General features: G+C 35.6%; 1 protein-coding gene across 4 annotated transcripts in view; it reads right to left on the reverse strand.

The window, feature by feature from the left end:
* The window catches only part of WDR7 (WD repeat domain 7), a 371,332-nt gene that overhangs the window by 204,776 nt on the left and 150,687 nt on the right, over window positions 1–15,869 (reverse strand). For all 4 annotated transcript variants that reach the window (XM_047697076.1, XM_047697077.1, XM_047697079.1 and 1 more), the window contains one exon: window positions 1,424–1,537. In XM_047697076.1, coding sequence (XP_047553032.1) covers window positions 1,424–1,537 — 114 coding nt within the window. The remainder of the gene's footprint in view (window positions 1–1,423; window positions 1,538–15,869) is intronic.

Genomic DNA, 15,869 nt, shown 5'->3' on the forward strand with positions numbered 1-15,869 from the left:
TCAGAAAAGTTGGAAGTTTCTGGAATCATTTATATTCATATTTAAGTTGAAGTTTTTTTAAATCAATGAACTAAGACCTTGAAAGGATTAAAAAGTAGCAAGTACTGGGCACCAACATTTTTAGTGGAAACCAGATGTTACCCACTTTAGTCAACAACTTATTTGCAGCAGTAGCGCAAGGCTCTAGATTTTGTAATTGCTCTGTATGCTTTGTAAATTTTCAAGGGAGATCATTAGGCTCCTTCAACTTCCTTCTGTGAAAGACAGTAAAGAACCTGCCATACAGAGCTTTAGAATAAAAAAAACCTCCCTTTAGTTTTTGTTTTTGTTTTTTTTCCCTTTAGTTTTTATTGAAAATTGTCCTGATGTTTCCTGGGCATGCTTCTTTTCAAATAATTTACTATTAAATTACTATTTGTTGCTTCACAGTAATTACAGATTTAAATGGTCAGATTTTACATAATAACCATCCATAGAAAAAACAGTTTATCATTCTTAATACTAATAAAAATATTTATAGTGGGTTGTTTTTAATCCTCTGTACATTAAAAGAAATTGAGCTGGATGTATTTGGAGATCCAGCAATTAAAACTGGTTTAAGTCTAAAAAAGACAGGCTGAACATAGATGAACATAAAACATACACAATATGGAACATATGTGGTATATGGCTTTCTTAAATTTTACTTTATGCCTTTATTTATGTAATAATTAATACAGGTAAGAATGGCCAATATCTACACAACATAAATAACTTTAAAAAGCAGCACCTAGGGGCGCCTGGGTGGCTCAGTGGGTTAAGCCTCTGCCTTCGGCTCAGGTCATGATCCCCAGAGTTCTGGGATTGAGCCCCACATCGGGCTCTCTGCTCAGCAGGGAGCCTGCTTCCCCGTCTCTCTCTCTGCCTGCCTCTCTGCCTACTTGTGATCTCTGACAAATGAATAAACAAAATCTTAAAAAAAAAAAAAAAAGCAGCACCCACTCATATTCTATAGGTACAGAAAATATCTGTAAGCTTCCTCACACAGCCTATATTGCATATATTGCCATTAGGACTTCAGTATTTTGCAGTTTACCTATAATTGCAAAACCTTTCATAACATAATAGGTCTCTTCCTCTACATATTTCAAGGCCTTCGTAATGATCCTAGCTCTGAATTAGAAGGCCTCCAGGAAATCAAATGCACGGTTAGCAGGTTCATTGTTATAGCAACAATGAAAAACCTAGACCAAATAAATAGTTCTGCTTCTTTCTACTTCAAGATCAAAAAGGACACTGAAGAGTCTCATAAAACTAAACCCTCCATTAATACAAGTTTCCACCTTTTCCATCAACATAGTTAATTCCCTTACAAATGATCTAAAAGCATTTTCCAATTTTGGACAAAGTTCATCCAGATTATGTTAAAGATGTCCCTGCTTACCAGTTGTGATGTCATCATCTGCAAGGTCATGCTCTTCCTCCTGGACTTTGGCTTCTGGCCCCAAGGTATCAGGAGCAGCGCTGATAGTCTGCATGGCTTCTGCTGAGACTCCAGCTAGAACACATGTAATCACAAGGTTTAGTTTTAAAAAACTAGAAGAAAGGTGGACCAAAACCTAAAACTTTTAAATTGACTTAATGAATACAGATGCAATACATGACAAAAAAAATACAGTATGTTTATGACAATTAGGCTGAGACACAAATTAATGAACAAAATATTCATGTGTGCTCTCTTTATATATGCACATACATACATACATATACGCATGGATACAGACTTTACTAACTTAACCTAAGATCTTGAAAAAACAGAAGGATGCTTCAATAAATTACATTTTTACTTGATTCCTTCCAACATTTTTGCTTCAGTTACTTTAGGTGACCTAGACATAATCATGCTGCACAGAAAAAAAAAAAAAAAAAAAGCCTAAAAAGTACAAGACCATTTTAAAAGTTTACTTCTAATATTAGCTTGCTTATAATTTAAGGACTGGAAGGAGGGGTGATGACAGGGGCTCTAGATCTCTGTAAGAGACCTAAAATACACTGACCCAAAGTGGATACTATCTCTGTCTATGGAGGAATTAGATATGAGATCTGATCATTATCACATTGAAGGAACCTAACTGAAGCAGACAGCTTGTACTAGATTGGGGGCCAGAAGCTTCCATTCTATAAATCACCTGGGAACTTGCCAACTGTTACACATGTCTGTTCCTTATACACTATTTTTCCACGTTTGAAGATATATTTTGTTGTCTACTACCTTATTTCTAATTTGGTAATGGATAGGAGGGTGTCTCAATATTTTTCATACAGTTATCAACAGATATTACTAAATCACGAAATACAGAAATTTCACCTTTGGAAGTACTTTAGGAATTGAACCTTCTAATCAATCTTTTAAATAAGTACTTCAATAATTGCAAGCATAGTATCCATCAAAATATTTTAAAAATCAAAAGCTATAAATATTCAAGGACTCCTTTTTTCCCGAAGGTGTATTAACTTAAACATTTCTATGTGAAATTCAATCTTGCTGCCTCAGGTTTACCAATTATCAAGAGAGGAAAAATCTTAGTCTTGAACCACCTGAATGACCCAGAACTAGATCTACCAGTAGATACTTCCAACGCCTAATGACTTCCATTTGGGGAGGAGGGCACACCATGTTAGTATGACTACTTCGTTCAGAACTGATCTAATAAAAACTGAGCAGCGCTAAATTCAATGGTCACTGATGAATGCCAAATGACGCCATCCCTCTGCAGTATCATGTTGCTGGGTTTTCAAGATAAAAGTTTAAAAAAGGGAGCGAGATTACTAGAAAAATACTATGCAGTTAATTACTTAATTTAAAATGGCTTTCATTAAAATAATCCTAAGGGGGAGGAAATTAGGTAAATGCCACATTTCTAAAGATTTAGTGCCTAAACACAAAATCAAAGATTACATCAGATTAAATAAAAATATAAACCTCTGAAATCTCTCAGTCTTACTTAATACTTGATAATAATGAAAATGATCAGAGAAATTGGGAAAAGATATTAAGGAACAGTTTAGACAGTACCAATCTTTTATTAGTATTTTCAGTATTTAGGATTCAATAAAAATAAAGCTAGTGTTTATGTAGTAACAAGTGTATAAATCCATTTAAATTCATCTCATTTAATCAAAGAGGTTAAGTAACTGTTCAACATAACACAGCTATTAAATTTGAGAACAAGTACTGACACACAGGTCTTCTGATTTCAAACCCCAATATCCTTTTCACCATGAAGTTTTCCAGGGAATGAGTTGCTTGGGGCAGGATAGGAGGTATGACAAAACATCACAGCATAACCATGAAAACTCATGGACTCACACAATACCAAGTATCGATGCTGTCAAGCCCCATCATGAAGTTCTTGTGCTGTGCCCAGTGACCAGTCAACTGTGGGTAGTCAATACTTTGGGACAGAGCTTAAAGAGCAAACATACATTTCTCAAAGTAACCAGGTTCAAAGACCAAGATGTAGCTATGCTGAAACTGGTTCTTTGATTCATGCTTTCCAAGAAAAAGTTATAAGATCCTTTAACTCTTGACAAAAAAAAAAAAAAAAGAAAGAAAGAAAGAAAATATAAAGAAAAGAAAAACAGAAAAAAGAAAACTACAGATTGATATCACTTAGTCTCAAAAGTCCTAACTGAAATGTAAGGAAACAGAATTCAACAACACAGATGAGGAATTACACACCATAATCAACTGAGATTTACTCCAGGGATGGAAGTCTGTTCCATGTTCAAAATCAATTAACCTAACCAAAATATTAATAGGCTAAAGAAGAAAAAGAGCATATGATCACATTCATCATTTGACAAAATTCAACATCAACCCATGATTAAAAAAAGAAACCTTTCAGAAAAACAGAAACAGAGCAGAATTTCTTCACTTGATAAAGAGCAACTGCTAAAAATCTGTACCATTGTACTTAATGGTGAAAGACCAAATGCTTTCCTCCTATGACCAAAAATGAAGCAAAGCTCTCCACACTGATCTCTCTTATTTAACAGAGCACTGGAACTTCTAGCCAGTGTAATAAAGCAAGAAAAGAAAATGGATACAGTTTGGAATGAATGAAGTAAACTATCCCTATTTAAGGATAAAATGACAGTCCACATAGCTAATCCAAAGGAACAGACAAAACAAAAACAAAACCAAAACTGAATAGGAGAGCTCAGCAAGGCTGTAGAATATAAGAAAAAAAAAATTATTAATTACATTTTTATATGCTGGCAATGAAGCTACATTTAAAAAAATACTACTTGGGGCGCCTGGGTGGCTCAGCTGGTTAAGCAGCCGCCTTCAGCTGAGGTCATGATCCCAGGGTCCTGGGATAGAGCCCCATGTCAGGCTCCCTGCTCAGCGGGGAGCCTGCTTCTCCCTCTGCCTCCCTCTGCCTACTTGTGCCCTCTATCTCTCTGTCAAATAAATAAATACAATCTTTTAAAAAAAATACTACTAACAATGGTTCAAAAAGCTGATATACTTAAGTGTAAATCTAAAAGAAACATATACAGGGGCACCTACATGGCTTTCAGTTAAGTACCTGACTCTTGATTTCGGCTCAGGTCATGATCTCGTGTTATGACATCAAGCCCTGCATCCAACTCTGCTCTCAGCAGGGAGTCTGTTTGAGATTCTCTCTCCCTCCACCCCACACCCCAGCTCACTCACTAGCTCTCTCTCTCTCTCAAATAAATAAATCTGAAACAAAAATATACGACAAGAATTATATGCTGAAACCTACAAAATACTGATGAAGAAAATCAGTAAGATCTAAGTAAATGAAATGGAAAGACGTGTCATGTTTATGTATTGGAAAGATTCAACAAATAGTAGAGATATCACTTCTCCATAAATTGATACACAGGTTTAATCCAATTTGTATCAAAATTCTTGCACGATTTTTTTTGTAGATACAAACAAAATTATTTTAAAATTATATGGCACATATTGCATGGAGCACTGAGTGTGGTGCATAAGCAATGAATGCTGGAATACTGAAAAGAAATAAAATAAAATGAAAAAATTCTATGGGAAGACAAAGGAACTAGAATAGCTAGAACTTTAGGAGAAGGAAAAGGTAGAAAAAAACCCATATACTCCATTTCTAGACTTCTTATATAGTTACATTTATTAAAACTATGTGGTTTCAGGTTAATGGAACAAAATAAAGAACCAAGAAGAAGATGCATACAAATATGCACAACTGATTTTTGACAGGTGCAAATGCAATTCAATGGAGGAAAGACAATCTCGTCAACAAGTGGGCTATTAGAACTGGGCATCCATAGGCAAAAATAAGAACCTCAACCTAAGGCTCAGACCTTCTATAAAAATTAACTCAAAATGGATCATGGACTTAAATGTAGAACATAAAATTATAAACTTTTAGAGAAAAAGAGAAAACCCTTGAGTTCTATGCTTAGACATGCTACCAAAAGCACAATCCATAAAAGAAAAAAAAATGCCAAAGTGGATTTCATCAGAATTAAAAGCTTTTGCTTCACATAAAATCTCATTAAAAAAATGAAAAACAAGCTGTAGATTAGTACAAAAGATTCACAGACCACATATCTAACAAGGGGCTAGTAGCTAAACTATATAAGGTACTCTTTTTCAAGTTTTTTTCATTTTAAAGATTTTTTAAAGTAATCTCTACACCCAGTGTAGGGGGCTCCAACCACAAACCCAAAATCAAGAGTTGTTCTACAGACTGAGCCAGCCAGGTGTTCCTATGTTAGGAACTCTGAAAATTCTACAGTAAGCAGTCCGGCAGTTTCTCAAAAGGTTAAACAGAGGTAACCTAGCAATTGTCCTCCCAAGGAATGAAAACCTACGTCCACACAGACTCATATATGAATGTTCACAGCAGCATTACTCATAAAAGTCAAAGAGTGTAAACAATCTGAGTTGTCCATCAACTGATGAATAAAAGTATAAATATATCACAATTTATTGAATGACAAATCATGATATATTCATACAGTGGAATATTAATCATCAATACAAGGAAATGAAGTAAAGAAGCCAGTCAGAACACATCACATGTTATATGATTCCATTTACATGACATGTCCCAAATAGACAAATCTATAAAGTATATTTGTGTACTTAGGGCTTGGGAGTGGGGGGAAATGGGGAATGATACCATAGGTACAGAATTCCTTTTATATACAATGGAATATTACTCAGCCATCAAAAAGAAAGAAATCTTGCCATTTGCAACAATGTGGATAGAACTGGAGGGTATTAAGCTAAACAAAATGAGTCAATCAGAGAAAGACAATTATCATACGATCTCACTGACAGATGGAATTTAAGGAACAAAACAAAGCATCATAGGGGAAGAGAAGAAAAAATAAAATAAGACAAAACCAGAGAGGGAGACAAACCATAAGAGACTCTTAATCATAGGCAACAAATTGAGGGTTACTGGAGGGAGGGGTAAGGGTTGCACAACTCTGTAAATATGCTTAAAACAAACAAACAAACAAAAAAACAAAATAAAAAAACCACCCTGAATTGTGAACTTTCAAGTGTGAATTTAATGGCATATGGATTATACTCAATAAAACTATTTTTTAAAAGTCTCCCTCTAACATTCCAGATGAACCACTGCAACAGTGCTCCTTCTACGTACTCTCTTGGTACCTTTACTATCATGCACCTGAAGAAAAAAAAAAGCGGGGGGAAGAGCCAAGGGAACTTCTTATTTGTACAATAAGAAAACAAAATATACCATGAATATTTTGTGTGAGGAAGGAGTAATGCTCGTTTTTAATATTTTTTTTTAAATTAGATCATATTCTTGATTTTGGCCTTAACTCACTCTATTAGTCCTCACAGTCAAAATACCTGGGTTCTTTTGGTACCAGTCAATAAAAAAAGATTGGTATGGTTATTTCAAAATTACATATATTTCACTTTTTTAAATACCAGTTAACTATCTTAACTTCAAACTGGGCATTGGGTTGGTAACAAAATACCTAAGATTCCTAACTTATGTTGGGAGATCACAAGGAAGAGATACTGAGAATGGGAAGACCACTTTACTACTACCAACTCTCAAATACAAATGTTGCAGATCATTAAATCTAACCTTAACAGTTCACTTTGAGGAAATGATAGAGACTTTTCCTTCTGAACTTTTGGACCATACAATTACAGCAAAAGATGAGCTGAACTGTTATTTAATCCCTCCAAGCATGGCAATCATTACATGTCCTATTACCATCTTTTCTTAGCAGGCTGACATTAGAGCAGACATTCTGTAAAAGGCAACTAACTGTAGGATCGAAATTTTAAAAATGCCTGCTGGAGGCTAGGGGTGTGGGTAAGAGACTGACTACAAAGTGGTATTAGCAAATATTTTTGAGTAATGAAAATATATGTTTGGGGTTTTTTTTTTAATTTTATTTTTTAAGTAATCTTTCCTGGGGCTCAAACTCATGACCCCGAGATCAAGAGTCAGAGACTCCACTGATTGAGCCAGCCTGGTGCTCCAAAAATAAATGTTCGAAATGTTCGAAAATATGTTGATTGTGGAAGTGGGGCACAGGACTACCCATATTTACTTAAAACCCAAAGAACAATAAAATTCCTGAAAAAAGGGTGATCTTTACTATATATACATTATACTTCAATAAACCTAACTTTAAAAAGAAACTGATAAAACAGAAGGTACTATATCACTGTCACTAAAGAGAACTGAGGATCATGCCAGAGTGTAGTGTTTCATGCTTTCCATGAGACACTAAGACTAGAGAAAATTGTTTTACTTTCTTCTGGGCACAGAAAACCAAACTAAACTTTTTGAAGCATAAAAGTCAGTTTACCACTGTCCACTATCAATAAGATGATGAAATATTCCTGAGAAATATGAAAAGTCCACTTTGAAAATACTTACACGGAAGCCTCAGTTTCTTGCATATTAATAATAAAGATTACAAAAGTTGTCAATTAATTATATGTCGGTACTTTGCTATTTCTTATACACTTGATGTAAGGAAGCTTATTTGTCAAACCACACCATAATATTTAAGACGTAGTTATTTCCTGAGTATCCCCAAAATATCTGGCAATAATGCACATCTCATAAATACGTCTTTTTTTTTTTTTAAAGATTTTATTTATTTATTTGACAGAGAGAAATCACAAATAAGCAGAGAGGCAGGCAGAGAGAGAGGAGGAAGCAGGCTCCCTGCTGAGCAGAAAGCCCGATGTGGGGCTCGAACCCAGGACCTGGGATCATGACCTGAGCCGAAGGCAGCGGCTTAACCCACTGAACCACCCAGGCGCCCCTCATAAATACGTCTTGAATAGGACTGAATTCTTTCAGTCCCATGATACAAATTATGTCCTTTAAATATAGTAAGAAAATAGGAGTAAGCAGTAAGCTTTGAGGAAAGATGTACAATAAAGAGATGATGACAGTGAGATAAAGTAAAGAGATACTCTAACAAAGGAGATACAAAAAAATAATAGAAAGAGGAGAGCTACTTAAAAAACAGGTTAGTCCCCAAAGCCAGATTTCACAGAATAAAAAAAAATGAATGTATATAATGCCAGACAATAGGTGTCTATAAATGGGTTCTATACTGTGAATCAGGAGGAAAACAAGGGAAAAATGGGATGGAACAGAAAACAGGTCTGAGTAAGTTTGGACGTGTGGTGAAAGGGGCAGGGTGGGGGTGTGTGTGGCTGGCAGCCGAAGGAAGAATCAGAGGACAGGGAAGACTATCATGAGCTCTCCAGTCATCTGGATTCTAAACACTGAGATCACTTCCACTGTGAGATTTATATATACATACATATATATATATATGTATGTATACACACACACACACACACACACGTACACTCTCTCTTTCCTATTTGTCTGCAATATTTTTAATCACTATAGAAAAAATATTTTTTAAAATGTAAATATGAGACACAGTTTTCAAAATCAAAGGGCTAAAACAGCACTCGCCTCTCACTACTTCAGCAAAATCAGGTACATTACTCTAAAATTTCTCTTTCAAAAGCTTATAAATTACCTTCATAAATATTTTTCTCCTACTGGCTAATGCTATCTGAGTAAAGGTAAATAATATGAACTCAGAAGATCTCCACGTCGTGTGATTAACTTAATAATCAAAGACTAAATACTAAATTTTAATAAAGTAACATTTAAAATACAGCGCTTTAATCCATACTGGGATATAAAACCATTTGAGTTCATTATAATTTTATTATTTTATTGAAGATTAGATGGATGAAAGTGATAAACAGTATTGTTAGGATTCAGGAAAACATATACTATGATATTCATAAATATGAACAAAAATGCAATTTCTCATTCCCATAGTGATAGAGATTTGCACTGAGGGTGAAAAACGGATCTGAAAAAAATAGAAGGTATTTTTATTTCATCAGTTTCTCACAACTGTGGCTTTGTGGTGTTCCAATTAAAGCATACCAGAGGCAATAATTTGATAGGAACATTTACTTTGAATAAAGTAAAATTTAACAATAAGGAAGGGAGAATGAGTGCACCTAGAGTTTCTTTTCAGGCAGAAGGCTTGAATTTATTGGAAGCAGATCTCTGCAGTGACTGACCACACTGCCCCACGTTCCCCACAATCCTTATGACAGACAGACGGCCTGCCTCGCATTAATTCACTTCACACCACTTCTATCGATCCACAGCCGGTTCCCTAGTCTCTCTGCACACATTGCCTGTCTGGCTGCCTACATCCACATCAGCACATACACACAAAGGCCAGAGAAAGATAACCTTTTGCTTTCCATTAAAGACACAGTATCCACTTTTCCTTCTGCAATAACATCAAAAATATAAAATATAACAGCATGTCTGAGAGAAAAGTCTTCCTGCAAAAAATTTGAGAGTATTTACCCCTTATTCTATAAATCATTTCAATTTATCAAAAACAAGTTAGTTCATTAAAGGTCACAAAGTAATTAGATGAAAAAATATAGGTAAAATAAGCAAAATGTCTTCCAGCCTGAGTAAGAATATAATAATCATTGTGTAACATGAGGTTTGGTAGTTATTTCTAAGGAAATGAAATACATTCTTCCTATTAGCATTTTGATTTTTTTTTTTTAGAAAACTGTTCTCACATAATAGTAATTACAAACAATTCTGAAAGCAGCAAAAGAAACACTTACCAAAATATACACAAGGAATAGAAAACACATTAACTACATCAACAGAATAATAATATAAGAGGATAAAGCTTTATTATCCCTCTTTCCCAACAAGAACCTGAAAAGGATCCATGATAAAAATCACACCTAATACTTTTAATTCATTGCATGTACTTTTTCAAAGATTTCTGTTTGATTTGCAGGCTATGAGCTGACTCAACACCAATTTTGGTTTCAGAAGACACAATAAAACAAAGATTTATTGTTCAACCTCAACGTGTTGAGAAACAAAGGCAAATCTGTCTTGACACAAAACTGTACTAAAGTATAAACTTAAAATTACAACCTTGAATGATTTAGAACCCTAAATTATAAGCAGAATCATATATCTCAGAACTGGGCAAAGTATATTCTTGTGGAGAAGGAACTTCCTTTGAAACCTTCTATGATTTTCACCTTTTTGCTACAATTACCCAGGTAGAGGTTATACCACCAAGTAGTTATAACACAGTGCAATAAATATAGTTCGGTAAGTACGCTGTTCTTTCTTAAGACAACATGCTGCTTTAGAAATCAAAGAATAGGAAAGTGATGAATGCTGCAGGACTAGGGAGAGCTTTAAAATAAGGAAGATCTGCCTGGCCCATAAAATTGGGAAAGATCTGAAGGAGAGAAGCTGGCACTTCCAACAAGCAAAGCCATTAGAATGGTGAAGATAGGTGACCATGCAAAGTTCCCTCCATGCTCTTAAATATTGATGGGGCACCCAGGCTACTTGGTACCAAACCCACAGCAGACAGGACAGACAGAGAGGTGAAAGAGACACAGCCTTAGCTCCCAAGAAGCTAACATGTGAGGTGAGGCCATGGGATTCATTAAAGAAATTTAAGCATGAGAAATAACTTCACTTCCGTTTTAGAAAGAGCTCTTAAAGCAATGTGAAGAATGATTTGGAAGAACTCAAAAGCAGAGGTAGCAATAAGGCCAAGAATTTTAAAACCATACTACTTGGAGCTCCACAAGTTCCCAAGCAGTTCTAGAAAGAAGACCTCTAAGCTTCCCATCTTTACCTTTTTATATGTGGGTATATGTGGCCAGTTTTCATTTGAAGAAAAAACAGCACTTAAACACACACACACACACACACACACACACTGAAAACCACTGATGTCTATTTATATAGTATAAATGGGGAGAAAATCAAGGTTGTTTTCACATAAAACATCTAGAAGAAGGGGCCCTGAACATAGAAAAGGACAAGTAAGATTCACTCATCAACTCTTTTTGAATGATGGTTACGCTGGGCAAAGGGAATAAAAATGAAGGGGGGCACGAAGGACTTTACACCAGGGAAACTTAGAGTCATATGGAAAATAAGATTTATAACTGTATGGTGAAAACAGTGTCCATCTAAAGAAAAATCTATTAACTCTAGGAGGGGTGAGGAAGAGAATACATGTCAAAAACAACCTCATGAGAAGGAAGTACTTGAGCTGGGTCTTGAGGTATGTATGGGAATTTATCATGGAGTGACACTAAGTAAAGGAAATTTCAGGTAGACAAGACAATATGGTAAAGGACCCTGAAGTATCCACAGAACAGGGCAGCAGAAGTGTTAAGAAGTGTGAGGAGAGGCAAAAATGAGGCTAACAGGATATTTAAGATGAAAGCCCTAAAGGGAGTGAGAGAAACAGGGTGTTAAGAGAAAAGATGAAGCAGGAAAGGAGTACGTTTTTATTTTTTAAGGCTTCATCATGGTTATGTGGAAAGAAAAAGTCAACAGGTGGGTAAACATAATCACGAGATTGCCAGGGTTGGTAGCTCTGTAACAAGAAACAAAACTTTTATATTTGAGATTTTAGGGTAAATAGGGATAACCCTATAACTTCTGTTTCTTATCATTAGGGTAGTTTAGGAATTCAGTTTGCATAGAGCCAGAAGGAGCTGTCTGAAGACAATTATGAAGGCAGAGAGTTTGATCTCTACTAGCAGAGAGTCTCATCAGAGAGGCAACCGATGAAAAGGAATAACTTCTGGCACCCCAGCCAAGATGCTTTGTATCCTTGTTTACAAGCCAAGGAATACAGGATGAAACACAATGATGTTTTATCTATTAAATTCAAAAACAGATATAAGGGGCATAGGTTAGCACAGCATCTAGGATGTAGTAAGTGCTCAATAAATAGCACCGTAATTAAATTATTACCATTTCTTCTGTTATTACTAATTTTGGTTTATTTTATTTGCTTTTTCTCTAGAAGTACTTTACTGCCTCCAATATTCAATATGCAATTTTTTTTTCTCGTTGACAAACCCATTTATTTATATCTTTTTTTTTAACTTGATTAAGCATCACTTCCTGGCTTTTAGATCTCTATTTCTAGACATCTTATGACATCTGTTGATACATAAGCCATTTGAAGGCAAAAACAGAATATTTACATTTCAAAGAACCAATTTATCTTACAATTACTTGTTATTGCCAAATTATGTTATTTTCAAGTATCTACATGCACACGGGAATGGGAAAGCTTCTGACCTCCTAATGTCTTAACACACAATGATTAATGGATTTGAAAATAAAGACATAGGAATCTTGTTTTAATATCCTAGTGGGCAATACACTTAATTGGCAGCAATATGCTGTAAGATCACACTATAAGGCATCTGTGATATTTCAATAGTTACAATAATAACTTAGATAAACACTGTGATGTACTCTGACTTCATTATCTAAGAATATCAAGTTCTTCTTAGATAATAAGAAAAACATTCAGATCCATAAAACCCAGAAGACATGTTAAGTCTAGACAATAAATAAATAAGTAGCATGTAAGACTACAGGCAAACTCTTAATATGTGTTAGGTAAAGAGAGTAAGTTAATGACCTAAAAGATATGTTATAAGTTAAAAAGGATGAACCAAGCAAGAATGCTACTTACAGAGAGAAATGAATGAAAATACTAAGTCATAAGATAAATGTAAAGCTTCTAGGAGAAAATCTGCATGATCGTGGCTTTGCCAATGAGTTTTCAGACACCAAAACATGAGTCATGAAAGAAACTGATTATTGGACTTCATCAAAAACCTTTGTTCTGTAAATGACAAGTCACAGATTGGAGGAAACTATTGAAAATTATACATCTGTCAAAGGACCTGTACCTAGATATATCAAAGAACTCTTAAGACTCAAAAGTAAGAAAAAGAGCAACCTAATAAAAAATAAACTAAACAAAAGGCATAATCAGATATTTCACCGAAGAGGATATAAAAATGGAGAATACGGGTGTCTGTGTGGCTCAGTCAGCTAAGCATCTGACTCTTATTTTGGCTCAGTTCATGATTTGGGGGTCAGATCAGTCAGTATCAGGCTGCACAGTCAGTGGGGAGTCTACTTCAGGATTCTCCCTCTCCCTCTACCCTCCTCCTGCCCACTCACTAAGATAAACGAGTCTTAAAAAAGAGAGAGAGAGAGAGATGAAAAATAATCATGTGAAAACCTGCCCAACATCATTAGTTACTAAGGAAATACAAATTAAAATCACACTGAGATACCACTTTACACAACATAAAATATGTAAACAAAACAAAACAAAACCTAACATCATTAAATGCTGGTAAGGATACAGAGCAACAGGAATAACTACTGCTCACTGCTAGGGGGAATATAAAATGTTTCAGCAGCTTTGGGAAAAGCAATGTGGCAGTTTGTTTTTTTATAATTACACTCACATTTACCATATGATTTAGCAATTCCAATCTTAGATATTTGTCGAAGTGAACTGAAATCTCACAATGATGCAAAATCCTGAACAGCTGTGGCAGCTTACTCATAATCACCAAAATCTGGAAACAATCCAGATGTCCAGAAACAGGTGAATGGATAAACTTTGGTACACCCACATAATGGAACACTATTTAGAAATAAAAAGGAATGACCTACTGATCCATGCAAAAATATGGATGAATCTTGAATATATTTTGCTAAGTGAACGAAAACAAACCCAAAATGCTACATGCTGTATGATTCCATTTATGCAGAATTTTGGAAAAGGCAAAACTATATGGATGGAAAACAGATCAGTGGTTGCCAAGGGTTAGTTGGGTGGGGATGGGACTGATTACAAAGGGGCTACAAAAGGTAATTTCCAAGGTGTTAGAAATGTTCTGTATGGTACTGTAATGGCAGATACCTGACTTTATTCATTTGTCAAAACCCAAAGACCTACATATCCAAAGAGTAAGTTTCACTCCATGCAAATGAAAAAAAATTATGGGTTAACCAGAATGCCAGAGAACCCAGATGAACTGCAGGATGAATAAATTATATCATAAATAAATGACATGTCACTGAAGGCTGTAAAGGAAAAAGGAGTTGACCAAGGTAGCTGGAAAACAGGCCAAAACATTGCTTACAGTGAAGCGAACTACAGACAAACAGAACTGTACACAATTACTGCGTTTCAGCTGGGAAACCGGTTTTTCACAGAAGTACAGGTTAGCAATTCTAAATTACTTTTTATGCCTACCAGGGTTGAAAAAACAATGAGTCTATTATAAATAATGAGAGTCAGATTTCTCACATACAGAGAAAAAAATTACCCATAAGCAAAAGGGGAAGACTGGACTGAATCCTGTGTTGCATGATTTAAATAGGAGATATGGGGGCGCCTGGGTGGCTCAGTGGGTTGAGCCGCTGCCTTCAGCTCAGGTCATGATCCCGGGGTCCTGGGATCAAGTCCCGCGTCGGGCTCGCTGCTCAGCGGGGAGCCTGCTTCCCTTCCTCTCTCTCTGCCTGCCTCTCTGCCTGCTTGTGATCTCTCTCTGTCAAATAAATAAATAAAATCTTAAAAAAAAAAAAGTTAAATAGGAGATATGACTGAACTCCTATCAGTTTGAATATATACACAGATAGAGAAATCATGACAGGTATGTGGGTATACATGCGTTAGCTGTATGCATACACAGATCTTCTGGTTCTGTCCTGGGAGAGGACCTAGAAGCAGCAAAAGGAAAGCACACCCAGCGTCCAGAACTTAGTTTCTAATACTTCTACTCTAGGGAACCAGGGCACCCTCAGGGAAAGAGCTGAGTCTAGGACTGGGGCAGGAAAAATACAAGTGAGTGAGGAGCATGTTCTAAGTCAAAAATAAAGAAGTACTTTAAAAAAGGAAAGAGAGAGTGCTCTGGTGAGTGCTGTGAAGTGTGAAAACCTGGCGATTCACAGACCTGTACCCCTGGGGATAAAAATATGTTATATGTTTATAAAAAATAAAATGAAAAAAAAGAAAAAAGGAAAGAGAGAATCCTATCAAAATGACACTGAAGCCAACTTAAGGGAGCTCCCTATGGCCAATGCTGGAATAATCTGAGCAACAAATTGTTATTATAAAGTCAATTCCTCACTGAAGTGCCTGCTAAGCTAGGGACCTGGTGCTGGGTCACGTGGGGACCAAAAATAAGACAGTCAACCTTGGCCCCATGAAGATCTCAGTACAGTACATACTACATAAATTTAATTTTATGAAGATTGTGTGGCTTCATTCTCATAATGAAACACAAGTTATGTCTCAAAATTTAAATATATATTCATACATGGGATATAAAGAAAGAAGTAAAATGGTAATCCTTAAAGAAAACTAAGTAAGTAGGTACATGAAATATAGTACTTACTTCAGCCTGGAAA

The sequence above is a fragment of the Lutra lutra genome, chromosome 12 (assembly GCF_902655055.1).
Source record: "Lutra lutra chromosome 12, mLutLut1.2, whole genome shotgun sequence".
In the NCBI taxonomy this organism is placed as follows: domain Eukaryota; kingdom Metazoa; phylum Chordata; class Mammalia; order Carnivora; family Mustelidae; genus Lutra; species Lutra lutra.